This window comes from Trachemys scripta, chromosome 2 (assembly GCF_013100865.1).
Source record: "Trachemys scripta elegans isolate TJP31775 chromosome 2, CAS_Tse_1.0, whole genome shotgun sequence".
Taxonomy (NCBI): domain Eukaryota; kingdom Metazoa; phylum Chordata; order Testudines; family Emydidae; genus Trachemys; species Trachemys scripta.
The window spans coordinates 238,745,451-238,764,970 of NC_048299.1; the positions used below are offsets into that span (position 1 = coordinate 238,745,451).

The window sequence follows — 19,520 nt, forward strand, 5'->3', positions numbered from 1 at the left end:
CAGGGATTTGGAGAAGGGGTTGGAGGATTCTCTGCGACTTGAAGTCTTTAAATCACAGGATTTGGGGACTTCAACAGCTGAGTCAAGGGAAAGGGGGTGGGTCAGCTTTTGTGGCCTGCATCATGCGGGAGGTCAGACTAGATGATCATAATGGTCCCTTCTAACCTCAAAGTCTATGAGTCTAAACACACCCACCACTGAAATCCATCCCCATTGATCCCATGCGCAGTGTGAAGCGCTGTGGGAGAAGGGTGCGGGGAAAGCAGCAGTCACTGGGAAAAGCCCTTTTCCTTTAACACTGGGAGGGAGGGAAAGGAAAGGTGAATCAGAGAGAAATATTACAGGGGTGGGGGAGACTTTTAATAGCATACTATATTACTCTTCATTTTTTTTCATTTTTGATTATACTTTTTGCATCGTAGTCTGAAAAGTGATGCAGCCCTCGGGCCTCATGTGGTGATTTGCGTTTGAGATCCCTGACCAAGCCAGTTATTCCCCATTATGTAGCTGTGCATTTGATTTTTCCTTTCTAAGTGAAGTGTGCTGCAATTATCTTTATTTAATTTAATCTTGTTGAATTCAGACCAATTGTCCAATTTGTCAAGGTCATTTTGAATTTTACTCTGGTCTCCCAAGGTGCTTGCAACCCCTCCCAGCTTGATGCCATCTGCAAATTTTACAAGCATCCTCTTCACTCCATTGTCCAAGTCATTAATGAAAATATTGAATAGCAACAGCATCAGGTCTATCCCTTCAGGACCCCACTAGCTCTACCCTCCTACTTTGACAGCAAACCGTTGATAACTATTTTTTGAGTAGGATCTTTCAACCAGGTGTGGACCCACCTAGGTAATGTCACCTAGGCCATATTTCCCTAGTTTGCTTATGAGAATGTCATGAGAAACTATGATTAAAGCCTTACTAAAATCAAGTTATATCATGGCTCCTGCTTCTCTCCTAGCCCCCAGGCCAGTAACCCTGTCAACAAAGGAAATTAGGTTGGTTTGGCATGATTTTCTCTTGACAACTCCATGTTGGTTATTGCTTATAATTAGGGCGGTCAAGCAATTAAAAAAATTAATGACAATCGCATGATTAATTGCACTGTTAAACAATAGAATACCATTTATTTAAATATTTTTGGATGTTTTCTACATTTTCAAATATAAAGAAGTTTGTTTACAATTCCAGGAGATAATGCTGCCCACTTCTTGCATACAATGGCACCTGAAAGTGAGAACAGGTGTTTACATGGCACTGATCTGGCCAGCATAGCAAGATATTTACGTGCCAGATGCTCTAAAGATTCATGTGTCCCTTCATGCTTCAACCACCATTCCAAGGTACATGCATCTATGCTGATGACAGGTTCTGCTCTATAACAATCCAAAGCAGCGCAGACCAACACATGTTCATTTTCATTATCTGAGTCAGATGCCACCAGCAAAAGGTTGATTTACTTTTTTGGTGGTTCGGGTTCTGCAGTTTCTGCATTGCAGTGTTGCTCTTTTAAGACTTCTGAAAGCATTCTCCATACCTCATCCCTCTCAGATTTTGAAAAGCACTTCAGACTCTTAAACCTTGGGTTGAGTGCCATACCTATCTTTAGAAATCTCACATTGGTACCTTCTTTACGTTTTGTGAAATCTGCAGTGAAAGCGTTCTTAAAATGAACAACATGTGCTAGGTCATCCTCCGAGACTGCTATAACATGAAATATATGGCAGAATGCGGGTAAAACAGAGCAGGAGACAAACAATTCTCCCACAAGAAGTTCAGTTACAAATTTAATCAACGCATTTTTTTAAGGAGTATTATCAGCATGGAAGTATGTCCTCTGGGATGGTGGCCAAAGCATGAAGGGGCATACGAATGTTTAGCATATCTGACAAGTAAATACCTTGCAATGCTGACTACAAAAGTTCCATGTAAATATCTGTTCTTACTTTCTGGTGACATTATAAATAAGAAGAGGACAGCATTATCTCCTGTAAATGTAAACAAACGTGTTTGTCTAGGCAATTGGATGAACAAGAAGTAGGACTGAGTGGACTTGTAGGCTCTGAAGTATTACATTGTTTTGGTTTTGAGTTCAGTTATGTAACAAAAAAAAAATCTACATTTGTAAATTACACTTTCATGACAAAGAGATTGCACTACAGTACTTGTATGAGGTGAATTGAAAAAAACTATTTCTTTTATCATTTTTACAGCAAAAATATTTGTAATAAAAAATATACACTTTGATTTCAATTACAACACAGAATACAATATATATATGAAAATATAGAAAAACATCCAAAATATTTAATACATTTAAATTTGGTATTCTATTGTTTAACAGTATAGTTAAAACTGCAATTAATCATTTTTGTTTTGAGTTAATCTCATGAGTTAACTGTGATTAATCGACAGCCCTACTTATAATCCTATTATCCTCTAGGTAATTACAAAGATTGTTTAATAATTTGTTCCAGTATCTTTCCAGATACCAAAGTTAGGCTGACTGGTCTATAATTCCGAGTCCTCCTTGTTCCCTTTTTAAAGATAGGTATTACGTTTACCCTTCACCAGTCCTGTGGACCTCACCCATCCTCCATGAGTTCTTGAACATAATTGCTAATACACCTCTACCCCGATATAACGCTGTCCTTGGGAGCCAAAAAAAAAAATCTTACCGCATTATAGGTGAAACAGTGTTATATCGAACTTGCTTTGATCCACTGGAGTGTGCAGCCCCACCCCCTCGGAGCACTGCTTTACTGCGTTATATTCAAATTTGTGTTATATCGGGTTGCGTTATATTGGGGTAGGTGTCATTCCAAGATTGCTTCAGCTAATTCCTTAAGTACCTGAGGATGAAATTCCTCAGGCCCTGTCAACTTGAATACATCCATCTTATCTAAACATTCTGTAACTGGTTCCTTCTCTATTTTGGCTTGTGTTCCTTCACCCTTCTTGTTAATATTATCTGATCACCACTCGCCTTTTTAGTTAAGGTAAACAAAATAGGCATGAATATCTCCACCTTCTTGATGTCATTGGTTATTAGCTCCCTCCCCACTATGTAGAGGACATACACTTTTCTTTGTCTTTCTCTTGCTCCTAACGTATTTAAAGAACCTCCTCTTAGTGCCTTTTATGTCTCTTGCTAGGTGTAATTCATTTTGTGCTTTAGCCTTTCTGATTCTCTCCCTACACGCTTATGATATTCTTTTGTACTCCCTTGTGACAATTCATCCATGTTTGCAAAAGAGCAGAACTCCTCCCACCAAGTACAACAATAGTGACAGTCAGAGCCCACAATGAAGCTTTGCAGACTCCACGAACAACATTTGCTGGGAAAATTTTGTTTATCACTTCTCTCAATATTTAAAAACTATATAGTAGTGAATGTTCTTTCCCTTCCCCTCTTGAGCAAAGAAGATAGGCCATTGTGGGATATGCACTCTTCCCCCCCACAACAGTTTAGGGTTCAAAAGATGTCCTCTCTGTCCAGAGAAAGTTGGGACCTAAACCCATTTCCCACACAGCCAGTCATGGGCTAGGAATATTTTGCACTAGAGCCTGGAGCTAAGCATCTACAGAAAAGAGTAAACTCCAGAGCCTAGACGCATGCTAACAAATGGAAACAGCCCTACTGCTCTGAGCAGTCAGCCCCTGGAGAGTGAGCAATATAATTGAGAGGCATGTGGCAGCTATTGGCCTTTCACATAAACTTGAGTGTTTTGGAGGTAATTCTAGCCTCAGCTTTGGGCTGATCCCAAAAGTTCTGAGTGGGGAGGGGAGAGAGAAAATGTGCAATATTTCAGAGAAATTTTATGTGCCTGCTATTTGTATTGGGACTGGATACAAGTAAAGCTGTATATTACTTTCACCGTATTCATCAAGTCTTATTTGGATCCAAACAGTTCAGTCCCTTAAGTCAGATATGAAATATTAATAAGGACAGTACCTCTACATAATTCTACAGCTGCTAAAGAAAAGGGGAGTTGAGGGAGTCAGCCTAAAACCAACACAACATTTGAAGATGTAGAAAGGTTTGTTATTTCTTTTAGAAAAAAGATGTACACGTTGACAAGTCTGTTTTAATTTGCCAGAAGCTGGGAATGGGCAACAGGGGGGGATGGATCACTTGATGATTACCTGTTCCATTCATTCCCTCTGGAGCACATGACATTATCTACTGTCAGAAGACAGGACACTGGGCTAGATGAACCTTTGGTCTGACCTAGTACGGGTGTTCTTATGTATCCTAAGTGCACGTCTGCCACTGAAGCTAAGAACCCACCTATGTAATAGAACAGCAACTCTAACTAGTGAAGTTTAATTTTCACATTCAACAGTAATTTCTTGCGTACATGTAACAGTAATATCTTGAAGTTTAGAGTTCTAGAAGTCAGTGGAAGTTACATACCTAAAACAAGCCAACTTACTGTTAGAAACCATTGGTGGAATTTTCATGAGTAATTTGAATTGGAGCGTGTCCCCCACTGAATGTCACTGGGACTTGTGCTCTTAAGTAGGGCTGGCCAGAAGACATTTCCATTTAATAAAAACTTGAGGTTTTGAAATGATTTTGTTCTGCTGTATAGCAAAAACAGAGTGATAGAGTGTACCCCCAGAATAGCCAAAAGCTTAGTGTTAGAGACATACATATGGGGAGTCAGAGACTCCCATTCAAGTCCTGGCTTTGCCCAAGTTAGGCAACGTTTCAAGTCCTTGGTCCCCCACCTACCCACCCAGATGCCCTAACCATCAGCCTGTTGGCCATCCTGGGGTATCGCTCCCTGGTTTTGAGAAGAAATTCCTTCTGGACCTGGGAATTTCTCCCAATGAGAGTTTATTGAAACCAATACTTCTCTAATGAATCATTTTCCAAATTAAAAAAAAGTCAATCCTGACTAGCTTTATGCATATATCAAAACTTTTCAAACCCACACACATCCCACACTTTGCAAACTTCCTGCTGATCTCACACCCTAATATGGATTTAATGTAAAACTTTTTTGCATTTAAATATTCAGGGAAAGGGACATTTAAAACAAGACAGTACTAAACACTGAGGTGTTCTCATCCATTCACATCCAATATTCTACCCTAGTTAAAAACGGGCATTGGAAAAAAGAGAAAGCATTTGTAGGACACTTTGTACCGGAAGACTTTAAAACATCTACATCTTTAAAAATATGAATTCTCTTTCATGGAGGCTTTTTTCCTCAAAGACTTTTTAGTAGTAATTTCATGTTTCTGGCTTGAGCTGTTTTGTCAGATAAAGTTTCAACTATATTTTGTTTTGGGTAGAGAGGGTTGGGAATGGAACTAAGAAAGTATGTAGCACAATTTGGGATGGATTACACACTAGGAAGTAGTTCTTCAATCACAATACTGTACTTCAGCATTAAACTTAAGCCAGCATTTGGGATATCAACATCTCAAAAATATTTCCACAAGATGTATGATAATTTTACAAGAAAAATATGCTCCCATTAAAACCATCTGTCCTTCCCTTCTGCATGTTTAAGACCAATTGCTAGGAAAACAGATGGAAGTAAAATGTAGACCATCCTTTCCACCTGCAGTACAATTTCAAGTCTATTATAGAACATGTCAGTACTGAATGAATTACTTAGCCAAGTACAGATTATTAACTACAGCAATTAACAATTGGTCTGGTTTCCTATTTTGATAGAGTTGGTTTGCTCATCCTTAGCTTTAATTAGTACATTTAAGAATATGCTTTCAGGTTAGTGAGAAAATTTCCTTTTTTGTTAAGCAAAGGCAGGCCATGTCACTACTGGGATGAAAAAATCCACAAGCCTTCAGGAAGTGATGTCAATCAAGTGGATGGCTGTGTTACCAATAATCTGGTGCTCTGATATTGTGTTTGTGGGCACATAATAGGTCATTTAAGGGTTATGTATAGGGAACATCTTTTCACACAACTATGCTCTTTAAATTCTGGTTTAAATTGTCTCCATGAAGTTTCAATTTTTTTGTTCCTTTCTAATGGATAAGGTAATCTGTTCTAGAATTGAACAGAGTCAAATGCCAGAGATAGAAAAATTCTACTAAGTCAAGTAATCAGTCTTCCTGCCACTGCAAAATTATTCCCCATTTACTAATGATATAGCCAATCACTAATCCACAATTGATAACATTTAAGGAATCTCAGCACTAAAAGAGTTTGAGATAGAAGAGATGAGAGTAAAACTGGAATTGCCTTCAGCATTAGCTGTAGGGTTGCTACTGGGAAGAACATACCTCTAACCCCCAATTATAGTTGAACTATTTCAGTCTTTTGTAAATTTAAGGCTTTCAAATTGATGCACTGTGTGCTTCAAATATAAGTGTACAAACAGATTGCACTCACAAAATATTTTAATTGACACACATAAGGAACATTAAAGAATTACAATGATTGTCTGAAACCGCTGTTGTATGTACAGAAACAAAGATGACAAACACCAAGAGAAAATCCAGGACTTTTTTGGCAACCTTATTTTGCATAGTTTAGAAAATATTAAGACAACTGAAAAGCTAATCACATCTTTAACAAATCTAACTTTGCAAAATGTTAGTACTATTGCTCTATCTAACCCTTCCTCTGGTTCAATTTCTAGTTCAAATTCATCCTTTGCTAGAAAAAAAACGATGCTAGAAAAATCCAATTTCAGGAGTGAAAGGATTAATTTCAGCCTTACTGCAGTTCTGAGTACAGAACCTATTACAAGTAGCTAGACCAAAATAATTTTTGTATTATCTTGAAGTTAGTCAATTTAGAGAGCTATATTTGCTTATGTAAACAATACTGTACATTATTAACTAAAAGACTTCGAGGCTTCTTTTCATTATGCAATCCTTATTTAAGGAAACAGCTACAAGACTCTCACTAGTATGCACTTCCGATAAGGATTCTTGCAATTTTTCATAGTCACCACTTCCCATTTTCACTTTGGAAAAATCAGTACCATTGGATGACACTAGTTAGTGTTGCAGTTCCTGAAATCCACTGCCCTATAGGCAGTTCCCCTGTATAGTCAAGGATTGTTTGGGTGGATATTCTAGTTTTATGGAAACTGTGCTGCCTTTCAATGAAACCAAAATGTCAAGATATTAAACATCTTGAAAGAAATTAGCAGTATAGCCACAGAATGCAAGAGGGCACTGAGCGTTAGTGTGAATTACTGAAAAGCAATCAAAGTCAATTTCAAAATACAAGAAATAATATACTTACACTTAAGTCATGTTTGAGAATTACTACAACTTGTGTTTCTGTTCCATTATTCTAGCTAATGAAAATCTGAATATTGCAAACAAAATCTGAGTCAGAAATACTGGTTTAAAGTTGGTGGTTCTATAAATGTTGAAGCTGATTCAGTGAACCAGAGTTTGTCAGTGCTGAAAACACTTCTTGCTTTTGATAATTAAAGAAACAAATTTACATCCATTATAATTTGTTTACATTCTATTGGCATTCTTGACTAATGACCGGGGAGGGGGGGAAGAGAGGGCGGTTTTGTTTGTTTTTTTTAAGTATTTAGGCACCTAGATGCTTCTGTAAATTCCATTAAGCACCTATCTGCATCTTAAGGCACCTAAATACCTTTAAAAATCTGGCCCTTAATCCACTTCATTGTTAGCTGTCCAAAAGATGGATTTCTTATCTTCAAAAGGACCTGTCATTTCCTACATAAGGCAATAAAATAGTTTTTTCCTGTAAGACAAACAGACCCAAAAAATTACTTCAAAGTTTGAAATGTCATTTAAATTACACATAGCAAGTTAAATCTCATTGAAGCGTAACAAAAAGTATTCATAATGAGATATGTATACTAAACATGGAAGATTGTAAGAGATTATAACAAGAATTAAATGCCTCAAATTGTGGCCTAAATTTTTAAAAGCAACTTGTCATTGTAAACCCAATCTGAGGTGCCTTAATGGAACCCAATTATCAAGAAGTGCCAAGCACTCACCTTCTAAAAATAAGGACTCTTTAAAAAGACATCATCAAGATGAAGACTCAAAAATTACTAGTCACTTGAAAATTTAGACCAGTATTCAACAACACTTGAGGATCCTATATTTAGAACATTTCCAAACTGCTGCTCAACAGCTACCTCAGAAGGTACTTACCATCCATTACTGATTCATGAAAGCCAGTAAATGGTAGAACCCAGAGGCGCTGACTTCCTGTTCCCAGGGGAGTGCTCAACCCCTGTTCTGCCTCAGGCCCCACCCCCACTCCACCCCTTCCTCCAAACCCCCTTCCTGCCCCCTCCCCCAGCACCTCCTGCACGCCGCTGAACAGCTGATTGCAGCGGGCAGGAGAAGCTGGGAGGGAGGAGGAGGAGCTGATCAGCGGGGCCCGCCAGGGGCAGGAAGACTGGGGGGAAGAGGAATGAAGAGGAGCTGATCAGCGGGGCTGCTGAGCAGTCACTATCTTTTTCCCCGTGGGCACTCCAGACCCAGAGCATCCATGGAGTCGGCGCCTATGGTAGAACCAATAGATCTGTTTTGAGCAAATAAAAAAAATGCTACTAGGAAATAGTTCCCATCAAGGACAATATGCTGAAATAAATCCACAGACAAAAGCGCTACTGGCAAAGCTCCAGAAATACAAGACTGAGTAAAACTTGCTACCAATACAGACAGCAAGATAGTATTATAAAGAGGGACTTTAACAGAGATTGTAATAGTGATTTATAAAAGGAATAAGACATCACAACAACTAAGAGTACAGCGGGTAGTCTTGGAAATGAATGGCAAGGAAAAGGAACATGAGAATTGGGTTCAGTACAGAGACTGGTTAATAATGAAACTGAACTACGATCTCAGCATTGGCATAGCAGTCAGACACAGAAAATTCCATGACTGCCCACCTAGAATAATCATAGAGAACTTGTGAGACTAGCTAATTCTGCCAAAAGGTCTCTAACTAAGCAAGCTTAGTGATCCTGAAGGTTAAAATCTGATATTGAAATATATTTCCAAATGAGTTGCTGTTTCTTGTCGTATCAGTGGTAGAGAAAAAAAAAAAACAAGTTATATGTAGAGGGTTTCAGTCCAGTCCAGGTAACAGCCAGACTTCAAAAGTCAGCTTGTGAAGTAGAGTCTTACTGAAATGAACTTTGCAGAAGGAAGAATGAATATCTGTAGCCCATCTGGCAAGTGTGTGAAGTCATGACATCACCACTCGAAGTCTGGCATATACACCACCACCTACTCTTGCATTGTTTCATAAAACCTCCTGTTGAAGTAGACTGAAAATCTTCAGTCACATGGTATAAGCATTTACACTTGAGACAGCTGCTATCATTAACAAAAGATGCCCTTGAGTTTAGGGTAACATCCCCACTAATAAGGGTCAGTAATATCCCTGTTACTAAAGTGGAACAGAATCAGAACACCCTCACAGCTCTTCATCCATATGTTAAAACTGGTACTTTCCCATACAAGAATTGTAGTGGATCTATACAATTAACATAGCCGAGAAAGCGGTAGGTAAAGGTTTCTATCACTTTTCAGGAGTCCCTTTTAAGATTTAAGTACTCTTATTTCTAATGAAAATGAAGAATTACACTGAGTACTTTAGATTACAAACAATACTAAAGGCCTTCAAGATGTGTTCAGCACATGCAAACCTAAATCAAGTTGATCTGTAAGCAGTCTCCTTTCCACCTTCCATCTCCATTGTTTGCACTATTGTGCATTGTTCCACAGCTAAACTTAGGCCCCATGATGCATGGAGCGCTGTACCGGCAGATCCCGCACATCCCGGTGGATCCTACTGACTTCAATAGAGCTTCTTGCTAGGGTACATGCTTCATACAGAGCTCCTTGAAGGATCATGGTCTTTAGGTATGTCAGCAATTTGGACAGCTTTTTATATAGCTCGCCTGGTACTGTGTATTAGCAGAATTTTTTGGCAAGACACTAAACTTTGGAGTGTTTAAACAAGTAGGCACACATAGTTTGTTTTACTTTTGGAAACAAGATTACATTATTTTTCTAAGCAATCTGGTAATCCATGATCATTTGAGGAATGTTAAGTTAATTTACTCAGCAGAAAATACTACAGTTAAATTTGAAGCAGTTTTTGCAATAACTTATACCTGTTAACTTTAAAAGATGCAGGCAAAGAACTTTGTTCTGTCCAAAATGGACAAAATCTTTGAGCAAACTTCCACTAGTCAAGGGTGGCTGAAAATAGTTAGAATTCTATTCCAAAGACAAATAGCTGTAGCATACCACGATTCTTGAATACAGGCTCCCAAAAGGAGTCTTCAATGTTCGAGTCTGAGCAGCTTGCTCCAGTAGAATGTACTGCACACTATCCTGAAGTAAAAAACACAGTGCCCCTGATGTTCAATTATTTTCTAGTAAGAAGCTGGAAATGTATTTCCCCATTGTGTGTGTAGTTTAAAGAGATTTAGAGCCAACAACTGAAGGGATGTGAGTAAGTGATACGTCACAGCTAAATATACGTTGACCAAAAATGGCTATAGGTAAATAGTCTCCTCCTGAAAGAAATTCTGAGAGAAAGCTCTACTCGTAGACTAGAAAGTTCCAGGGAATCTGTCTGCAATTAAGTAGCATCACAAAATTATCAATGGAAAAAACAAACCAGTGCAGTAGAGAGGCATCAATATTTACTTTTTCAAGGTACATAAGTCTTGTTTTTAAAATAGAGGAATAACAAAACAAATATAGAAACCACAGGTGCCGACTTATTTTTCCTGGGGGGTGCTCCATCCCTGCTCCACCCTGAGGCCCCGCCCCCCACTCCACCCCTTGCCAAGGCCCTGCCCTCGGCTCCATCTCTTCCCGCCTTTCCACCCCCTCCCCCAAAACCCCCTATCTACTGCTCTCCATCCTTCCACAAGCACCTCCCGCCAGCTGCCAAACAGCTGATCAGTGGCCAGCCCCAGGGCCCCCCGAACAGCTGTGGCTTGTGGGTGCTGAGCACTCCTCTTCCCCCCCCCCCCCAATCAGTGATTGAGCCCCGGAGCACCCACGGAGTTAGCACCTATGATAGAAACTTAAGAGAAACCATTCAGAAATAAACCAGGGGACTAGATTGCTGGACTCCCCTGCCCTGGGTGCAGGTTCTCCAACACCAACAAATGAAGCCTTAAACTTGTCTTCAAGACAAAAAGTAAGTACATAAAAGTGTACATGGAACTCATCGCTGTTCTATAAGTCTCCTGACCAGAAGCAGACCAGAGATTGGCTGCAGAAGCAGGCATTCCTTCTGATTAGATAAGCAGTGAAGTTGCAGTCTACTAGGTTGTAGCAAAAAGAAATGCATGTAGTCATTTAGACACTGTTTTCTTGGATACAAAGCCCAGCCCACTGGATACGGATTTCAGAAGAAAAATTCCAAGTGGATCTCCTGGAGATAGGCATGTGAACTAAGTAAAATAAAAGACTGAGTTCTATAACCTTTGAAGAAATTCAAAGATGTCTCCATATCCCTGCGGAATTTTGTTTAAATCGTCACTACACTAAACAGCAGTAGTCACCACCACCAGAAAGTGTCCCTGTGAGAGATCTGAGCTCACAAAAAGAGGAGGACCCTCCCATCAGTCTGTCAGGATTACAATGCTCGTAAAATAGGGCTTTAATGCTTCAAATCCTGCAAAAACCCAGTTGTTGATGAAAAACTGGTCTACCTTAAATAGGTCAAAAAACAAAATAGCTGCCTAATATACTTTTAAGGGGGGTCTTATATACACTTCTACCCCAATATAACGCTGTCCTCGGGAGCCAAAATATCTTACTGCGTTATAGGTGAAACCGCGTTATATTGAACTTGCTTTGATCCGCCAGAGTGCGCAGCCCCGCGCCCCCGTAGCACTGCTTTACCGAGTTATATTCAAATTTGTGTTATATCAGGTCACGTTATATCGGGGTAGAGGTATACTTGGTTACAAGAGAAAGACAAGCAGTTTGCTTGTAAATGGATGGAGAATATTCTTGCAGAACATAGCCTGCTGTACAGTGCTGGGAAACCCATGCCAAGAAACTTGACAGAATTTTCACCCCTGATTACCAGCAAGCTTCACAAGCTTTATTCTCTAGAGACATTAGCAGGAAGAGGGCTCTTAGGCTTGTTGACAGAAGTGCCCTGATTCTGGAGTGATATGGGCAAAACTCAGTTCACTAACACAATATCCCACAGACAGCTGCAAGATTCTAATGCACCTCCAGATGAGGGCTCACAGCCAAATGTGTCTGGTTGCAGCTTATCTCACAGTCACATCAATAAAGGCAGCATTAGCTTGATCCTAGGCTGTCTCCATATAGAGAAAGTTCGTAAAAGTAACCAGTCTCTTCAAGGACAGAAGAGGCATATGCAGGCCTTCTTCCACAACTTGGATTTATGTCCTCACAAAAATGAAAGCTCTCAGTACAGCATTGCAGATAGATTTTCTTAGAGGCAAATCCAGAAGTATGCAATCAGGTGATGTTGAACTGTGTCCGGAGAAGTCCAGCTATAGAAACCTCCACCACCAAATACCACAAAAAACTCCAAGAAGCCAGTATTAAGAGCTTGGGTCCCAGAGTTTATCAGTCTGTGTCTTGACAGTATGCAGAAATTGTTGCCTGTTCTTTGCTGACTGGAAGATGATTGGTACTTGCATCTGAACCACAAGAGAAGTCATCTCCACATTCTTAAAAAATACCCCATTGTAGTACTGGATGGTTTCTTAAATAGAATGGCCACAGCATTCTCTAGGGAGGATGTGAAAAATTCATTCCTCCTCTATTGTAGCACAAATTCATTTGGCTTCCAGAGAGTTTCCCCAGCTCCTGGTGTCAAGGTGGCATTCCCTGCTGTCCTGCTCACCATCCACTTCTTCCCCAACAGGCACAGAAAGAGCTGAATTTATGCAGGAATACTGACCATCAGAGCAGAGCAGGTGTTAATTCATGGATTTAATGCAAAGGGAATGCGTACTTCCTCTACGCTCCAACAAGGTGGTATATTAAGGCACTTAAGGCTATGTCAATGCTAGGTATTATTACTATTAATATTATTATTATTTAAAGGTGTTGGATATCTTGAGAAAGATGGTCTATCCTGATTTGTACAAGACTTTCTTCTTGAATGCCATTTATACCAGTTTAAGGTGGCGTTTTTACAAGGTATCTGAGGATACCAAGAAAAAGTTTGGGTTCTTAAACCCTGGACTCATTCTCACAAAAACATGGCCAATTCATTGTTTGTAAATGGGGAAAGCGTTTGTAATGGAAAGTTTGCTGCAGGCCAAAAATGGAGAGAGAGAAATATTCAGTACGAGTAAATAATGACTACAGAAAAATATTTGAGGATTTGGGAGCTGAGAAATCCCCAAATCACAACACTTTTAGATAAAACCTGGGTAATGCAAGTTTAAGACTGACTTTTTATTTACTTATTTATTAAAGTTGCCAACAGCAAGAAGAGATTAGATAAAGTATACCACGCCAAACTGAAGACCTATTCGATAGCTATTAAGAAGGAAAGCTGAAGCAACATAGCTAAGAAGCCGAGCACAGTACAGTTAAACAAGGTTAAGACCTCAGCCATTGTTAAGAGGCAACAAAGGAACTGACAGCTGGAAGCACTATGGAGCACCATAGTTATTCTGTCATAATAAAATGCCAATCCAACTGGGGACTCAAGGTGCTACAGTAATAACGTTATAACTGCATCATGTACCTCTGCAAACAGATTTTTTAAAAGTTAAACTTTGCTCAATCAACACTGACAGTTGGAAACCTGCAAGACTGCTTTTCACTGCTTGGTTTAAATTGCAAGAATACACTTACTGATTTTTCAAGGACAATAGGATGATCAGGAAGAAATTCCGGCTTCTTTAGAGAGAGTGAAACACTTGAAAGCTTTAAGAGGAAATCTCTGCTGTATTTAATTCTTTCTGCAAATACAGGATTATACACAAACAGATTACTATAAAGTTATTTGTTAAACAGTGATATTTGCAAAGCAGCTTAAATACTGGCATTTCCCAGTTTTTGAGTGCTTGACTCTAAGAGCTTTTTGTGTGAAAATGGTGCACTTTGTGTGCATGTGCAATATACACCTACTCTTAAAAGAGTGGTTTTGGAAGGACTAGCTGCTTCAGGTCATTACTAGTGAACTACAAAGTATTTCATGTATAGATCACCAGTTTGAATCCAATACCGCTCAGGAGAGATTGAAGTTACTGCTAAAAATGGAGGTTTCATGGTTTCTATACAAAATGAATTTGGTGGATCTCAGTTCCAGATCTTACACAACAAACTCCCATAATTTGCACTAACTAGCATATTGTGCAGAGACACCCAGAACTAGCCATGGAGACTGATTTACCTGTTAATGCTAAGGGAAATTCCTCCAGATCAGTGTTAAGACATGCTCTCAAGGCAGTATGTGTAGTAAGCTTTCCCTGCAGATAAACTGAGGATTTACATTCACCAGGGCAACCAAGCTGATGCCTTAAACCAGCATGAATTTAAGAGATGAACTTACATGCAACCTTGCAAACAGGTAAGTGTAATGAGCTAGCTCACAAAACTTCACATGAGTGTAATGCATGAAGCTGCACAAATATTGATAGTTATGCTTCGGGTTTGTCTAACTGGGATTTTGTTTTGTACTGTTATGGCCACACTAAATTGCACTGGTGTAAACTTACCACATCTGTGTTAGTCAGCTATTGCACCAATGCAGCTATATCAATATAGCTATACTATACAAGCCCTGAAACCCAAACATGCCTCCCAATGGAGTTTTTCTGCAGTTATGGCAAGGTCAGATGATACTACCAGAGTTTTAAGTTTGCTGTACTACTTCTACATCAAAGTAGCGAGGTTCCAAACGCCTGGCTCCTTCACATAGCCCAATCCACATATGGGAGGAAAGCACCACCTCTAAGCAAAGACTGATATCTGGAACAAGCATATGTACCTTTTCAGAGTTCATATTTTTCCTGTTACCTTGGAAACTGGTAATTCAAACATTGATCTACATATAAACAAAATACTCCTGAGGGCATTCTGCACCAAAAAATAAAAATTCTGCGCACAATATTTTAAAATTCTGCAAATTTTGTCAAATAAATGTGGCGGCTCCAGCATAGCATTGGGGAGCACAGGCCACTGGCTGCACCGAGGTAGGAGATCACTGTGCAGCTCCCCGTGGGACACGGACTCAGTGGTGGGTCTGCACCCAACCCAACACAGCGCAAGGACCAGGCCTGCCCCAATAATATCCCAGGGCTCTGCCCCTCCATGCCAGCTGCACCAGGTAGGAGCCAAGTGTGGAGGGGCTTAGCGTGGGGGGATCCAGGCGTGGGTTGAGAGAGTTCTGTGTGGGGCAATCTGGGTGCGGGCGGCTCAATGGGAGATCCGGGTGCGGGGGGGAGGAATCAGGATGCACAGGGTCTTGTTAGGGGCTTCTGGGTGCAACAATAATGGGACTCTTCAGGGGGATCCAGGTGAAGGTGGTTGAGACTCAGTGGGGTGGGGATCCAGGTGCAGCTGGCTGGGACTCGGTGGGGTGGGGACTGGGTGGCTCATCGGGGGGGGGGAGTTTGAGTGTGTGTGGGGGTAAGGCTCGGCAGGAGGGTCTGGATATGAGGGAGTCTAGATGCACAGCGGTTGGGCAGATGGGAGAGCAGCTCCCTGTACAGGGATCCCTCCTCCTGCAACTGAGGAGCAATAGGTGCAGGAAGCAGGAGAGTTTGCACAGCTTCCTGCAGCTGGAGGAGAAATCTGGGGGTGGGTCTGACTTAGCCCTGGATGCCATGCAGGGAAAGAGGAAGTCCTATCCTCCCCAGCCCAGCCGGGACTAGTAGCCGAGCCTGGCGCAGGGTAGGAGCCACCAGCCAGGTCTTTCCCAGTGCCACCCCCTGCCCCACAGTGATTTACCTCTCCGCTGGCTGCCCTGGGCACCCGAAACATGCTGCTGGAGAGGGTCGCATGACCGCTCTTGTGGCCTCCCTTTGCTTCCCCATCAGAAAGTCATTTTTCTGCAGGGAAGCAAAGAAATCTGAGGGGGACAGAAGTTCTGTTCATGTGCAGTGGCACAGAATTCCCCCAAGAGTAAAACAAAGCTTACCTTTCTTGGTTTCAGACTTCCGGCACTGTGGTTGACTAGGGATCACAGTTTGATTTAAGACCTGCATTCCAGTACCCTCATACCACTAAAACATGAAGAGAAGAACATGCAATTTATTCAAGTTTCATAAGCGTTTCAAAGAAATGCATCATCAAATCCTGGAATTTCCTTCTGACAAACTGAAATGAAAAAAAAAAGCAAAGTTATATTGTTTCAAGTAAATCTGCAGTGATTAGTTTCAATACAATAGTCATTTTATGGTTATGAAGGTCATGGACAATCCACAGCACGGTGTAATTCTGGAATTTGTTCCCTTGTCAGTAAGGTAGGTTTTTGGAGGATGGGTTTTCTTCCCTCCAGGGTACACTCCCTTCTAGTGTAACCCACAAACCTCCTGGGTCTGGTGTTTTATCCCATCTACTGGCACTGAGACCACAAGACAGAGACAGAGACACAGAATGAGTCAGCTCTACATCCTTAGCTAAGAGCCAGTTGGCTTTTAGCTCATGCTGTAGAGGTTCATGCACTAAGCTCTAGAGATCCCAGATTCGATCCTGCCTGCTGACGACCAGGGTCTGTTGGCATTACACTAGTTTTTCACAGCCAACACATTTAAGAGAAAACTGGCTTCTTCTAATCATTGTTCATTTTTAACTCCGTTTCAGTCAGTGACACCTATGCAGGACTCATGAAGATACTATAGGCACAGTTTGAAAGACAGGGTTACACAGATGAAACTGAGGCAGTGTCAACTCTGGCCTATAATTCATAACTGGCACAGCTCCACCATTGCTGCCAGTAGTGGAAGCTATAGCATAGACATAACTGAGCAGGAGGTGCACTGCTGGAGAAGTACAGCTATGAAGTAGACTAGCCTCAAGAACCTGTAGAACTTTTACTATTAGTGTTAGTGAATATACATAATAACTAGAGCCCTACCAAGTTCACAGTCCATTTTGCATGTAGGATTTTTTAAAAAAAATCATAAATGTCATGATTTCAACCCTTTAAATCTGCAATTTCAGTGTTGTAATTGTAGGGGTCCTGACCGGAAAAGGAGTTGGGGGGGGAGGGGTTGCAAAGTAATTGTAGGTGGGGTTGTGGTACTGCTACCCTCACTTCTGTGCTACTGCTGGTGGTGGCACTACCTTCAGGGCTGGGCAGCCAGAGAGCGATGGCTGTTGGCTGGAAGCCCAGCTCTGAAGGCAGAGCTGCTGGCAGCAGCAGCACGGAAGTAAGGATGGCATGGTATGGTATTGTCACCCTTATTTCTGCACTGCTGCCTGCAGAGCTGGGCTCTAGCATGGTATGGTATTGCAACCCTTACTTCTGCACGGCTGCTAGCGGGGTGCTGCCTTCAGAGCCGGCCAACAGCCGCCCCCTCTGGCCACCCAGCTCTGAAGGCAGCGCAGAAGTAAGAGTGGCAATGACACCCCCCCCCCAATAACCTTGCAACCCCCTGAAATTGCCTTTTGGGTCAGGACCCCCAATTTGAGAAACACTGGTCTCCCCTGTATAATACAGGATAAAAGCACACAAAAGTCCAGATTTCATGCGGAGAGACCATATTTCATGGTCCATAATGCGTTTTTCATGGCCATGAATTTCGTAGGGCCCTAACAATAACATAAAGCAGCTTTATTCTGCTCCCACACTGGAATTTACAGAACTGGAAGTTAGAAGAAACATTTCCTTGGAAACCGAGCACATTTAAGACAGCAAGCTTTTAAACACGAAGATGGAACCCTCTGGTGCCATTTTAGAATTACTTTTCAGGTAAGAACCACAATTAGCGGCATTTTTCAGCAGGGCAGTTAAAAAGTGTTATTTCTGTGGGGTGGAAGGTAGGGGGAAAAGAGGATGAGGAGAGAAGGAAAGTCTTTTTTTCTAAAGGAGAGGATGGAAAGTCTTATGTTTAAATCTAAACCACCGAGACATGAACTTAAGTCTTCCCTCCTAGCAATGATCTCTGTAACCAGAATACCAACCCCAGAACTTAACAGTCTAAGCCTGGGTATCTTCATCTGCAACATCCTTGGAATGCATGTGTGTAGGAGACTGCCCCACCCTTCAATAAATTGCGGATCTCAGCCCCCTCCCCACCAGTGGCTTTGCAATTTGGCTGAGGGCCTTATGCTTCATTTTGAGTGGAGTTTGCAAAGAACGGTCATTTTTTTGCATCTGCCTTTACTTTAGAAGGCACACTGCTGCTGCCTGTACAGTCTTCTGCCTTATTATGGTGACTATCTAACCCTGCTACAGAGTTGCAGCAGCCTAGCCTGAAGAAGTATTATCTAGACTACCCTAGCCTGAAGTAGTATTATCTAGACCACACATGGAACATCAACATTCTGCCATAAAAGTTCTTAATGCAGAATTAAAGTTTCTGAAATCTCCGTTATTAATGTTCCAATTCTAACTTAAACAGTGGTGTATTCTTCAAAGGGAATCATTCCAGAAATGGGGGCTGTAATTCATTATCACTATAGACAAGCTGCAGATGGGTAGCTTTTGCAGCCTTATGGATCTACCCTACAGAATTCCTCCTATAAAAAGTGTTAAGGCCCAGATATTGGGGTATATTGTGATTGTGCTACTCACTAGATTCTGGCCCTAAAGCCAGCATAAGTATCTACTGAAAGGCCTCCTTGTTTAGAGAATCATCCTGTGGCATAGAAGCTCCTATGATGCAAATGTAGTGAAAAGTAGCCAGAGCACAGGGGGCAAGATCAGAGTGTCCATACTCCTTGATGATCCTTAGGACTGTTGGTAGGCATTAGAACTGGGAGCAGCCTTCTTACGAAACCATTTTAAGCAAGAGGATGGGACAGGACACAGCCAACCGACGTTCCATGAGTGCAGAGGCTACTCTGGCACGCACCTCTATAAGCCACAGTATGTGGTCCTCGGCTGTAGCCAAACATCTAGATTGATAGAAAGTTCCAGGAGGTCATAGTTTGTCTCTAATACTGCCAATAAGACTAGAATAGAATGTGCAAGAGAAGAAGTTTCTTGCTTGTATTTGTTTGTCCAAAACTATACACTGTGATGGACCCATGCATCGTGACATGTATCACTATATGTGATCAAGGCTGAACATTCTAAAGCAGTTGATTCCTCCAACTCAGAAAACAGAATGTAGGCTCTTTTAGTGTTTAATTATCCGTTTATTTCGCAGCAACAGGTGAAGATATTGTAGTGTTTACAATCAATCTTGTACAAATAAAAATTAGAAAAACAAACAATCTTCTAACTCAGAGGGCAAAAAAGGTGAGATGGCCACTCATCTTTTCTAACAAGTATCTTCAGATAACAGCAATTATGTGAATGATCCTCACCAGCACAGCTGAGTAAAGTCCACTAAAAAGCCATTTTTGGTTAAAGAACTAGGTAAGAACACTGACTTCTA

General features: G+C 41.1%; 1 protein-coding gene across 2 annotated transcripts in view; it reads right to left on the reverse strand.

Annotated features, from left to right (window-relative positions):
- The window catches only part of C2H8orf88 (chromosome 2 C8orf88 homolog), a 52,547-nt gene that overhangs the window by 19,807 nt on the left and 13,220 nt on the right, over positions 1-19,520 (reverse strand). Inside the window, exons 3-5 of one of the 2 annotated variants that reach the window (XM_034763245.1) lie at positions 16,112-16,196; positions 13,822-13,928; positions 7,564-7,717 (exon numbers count right to left, since the gene is read on the reverse strand). In XM_034763245.1, coding sequence (XP_034619136.1) covers positions 7,670-7,717; positions 13,822-13,928; positions 16,112-16,196 — 240 coding nt within the window. In that variant the 3' untranslated portion in view covers positions 7,564-7,669. Of the gene's footprint in view, positions 1-7,563; positions 7,718-13,821; positions 13,929-16,111; positions 16,197-19,520 lie in introns of those variants that run through there. The other variant, XM_034763244.1, reaches the window with a different exon arrangement.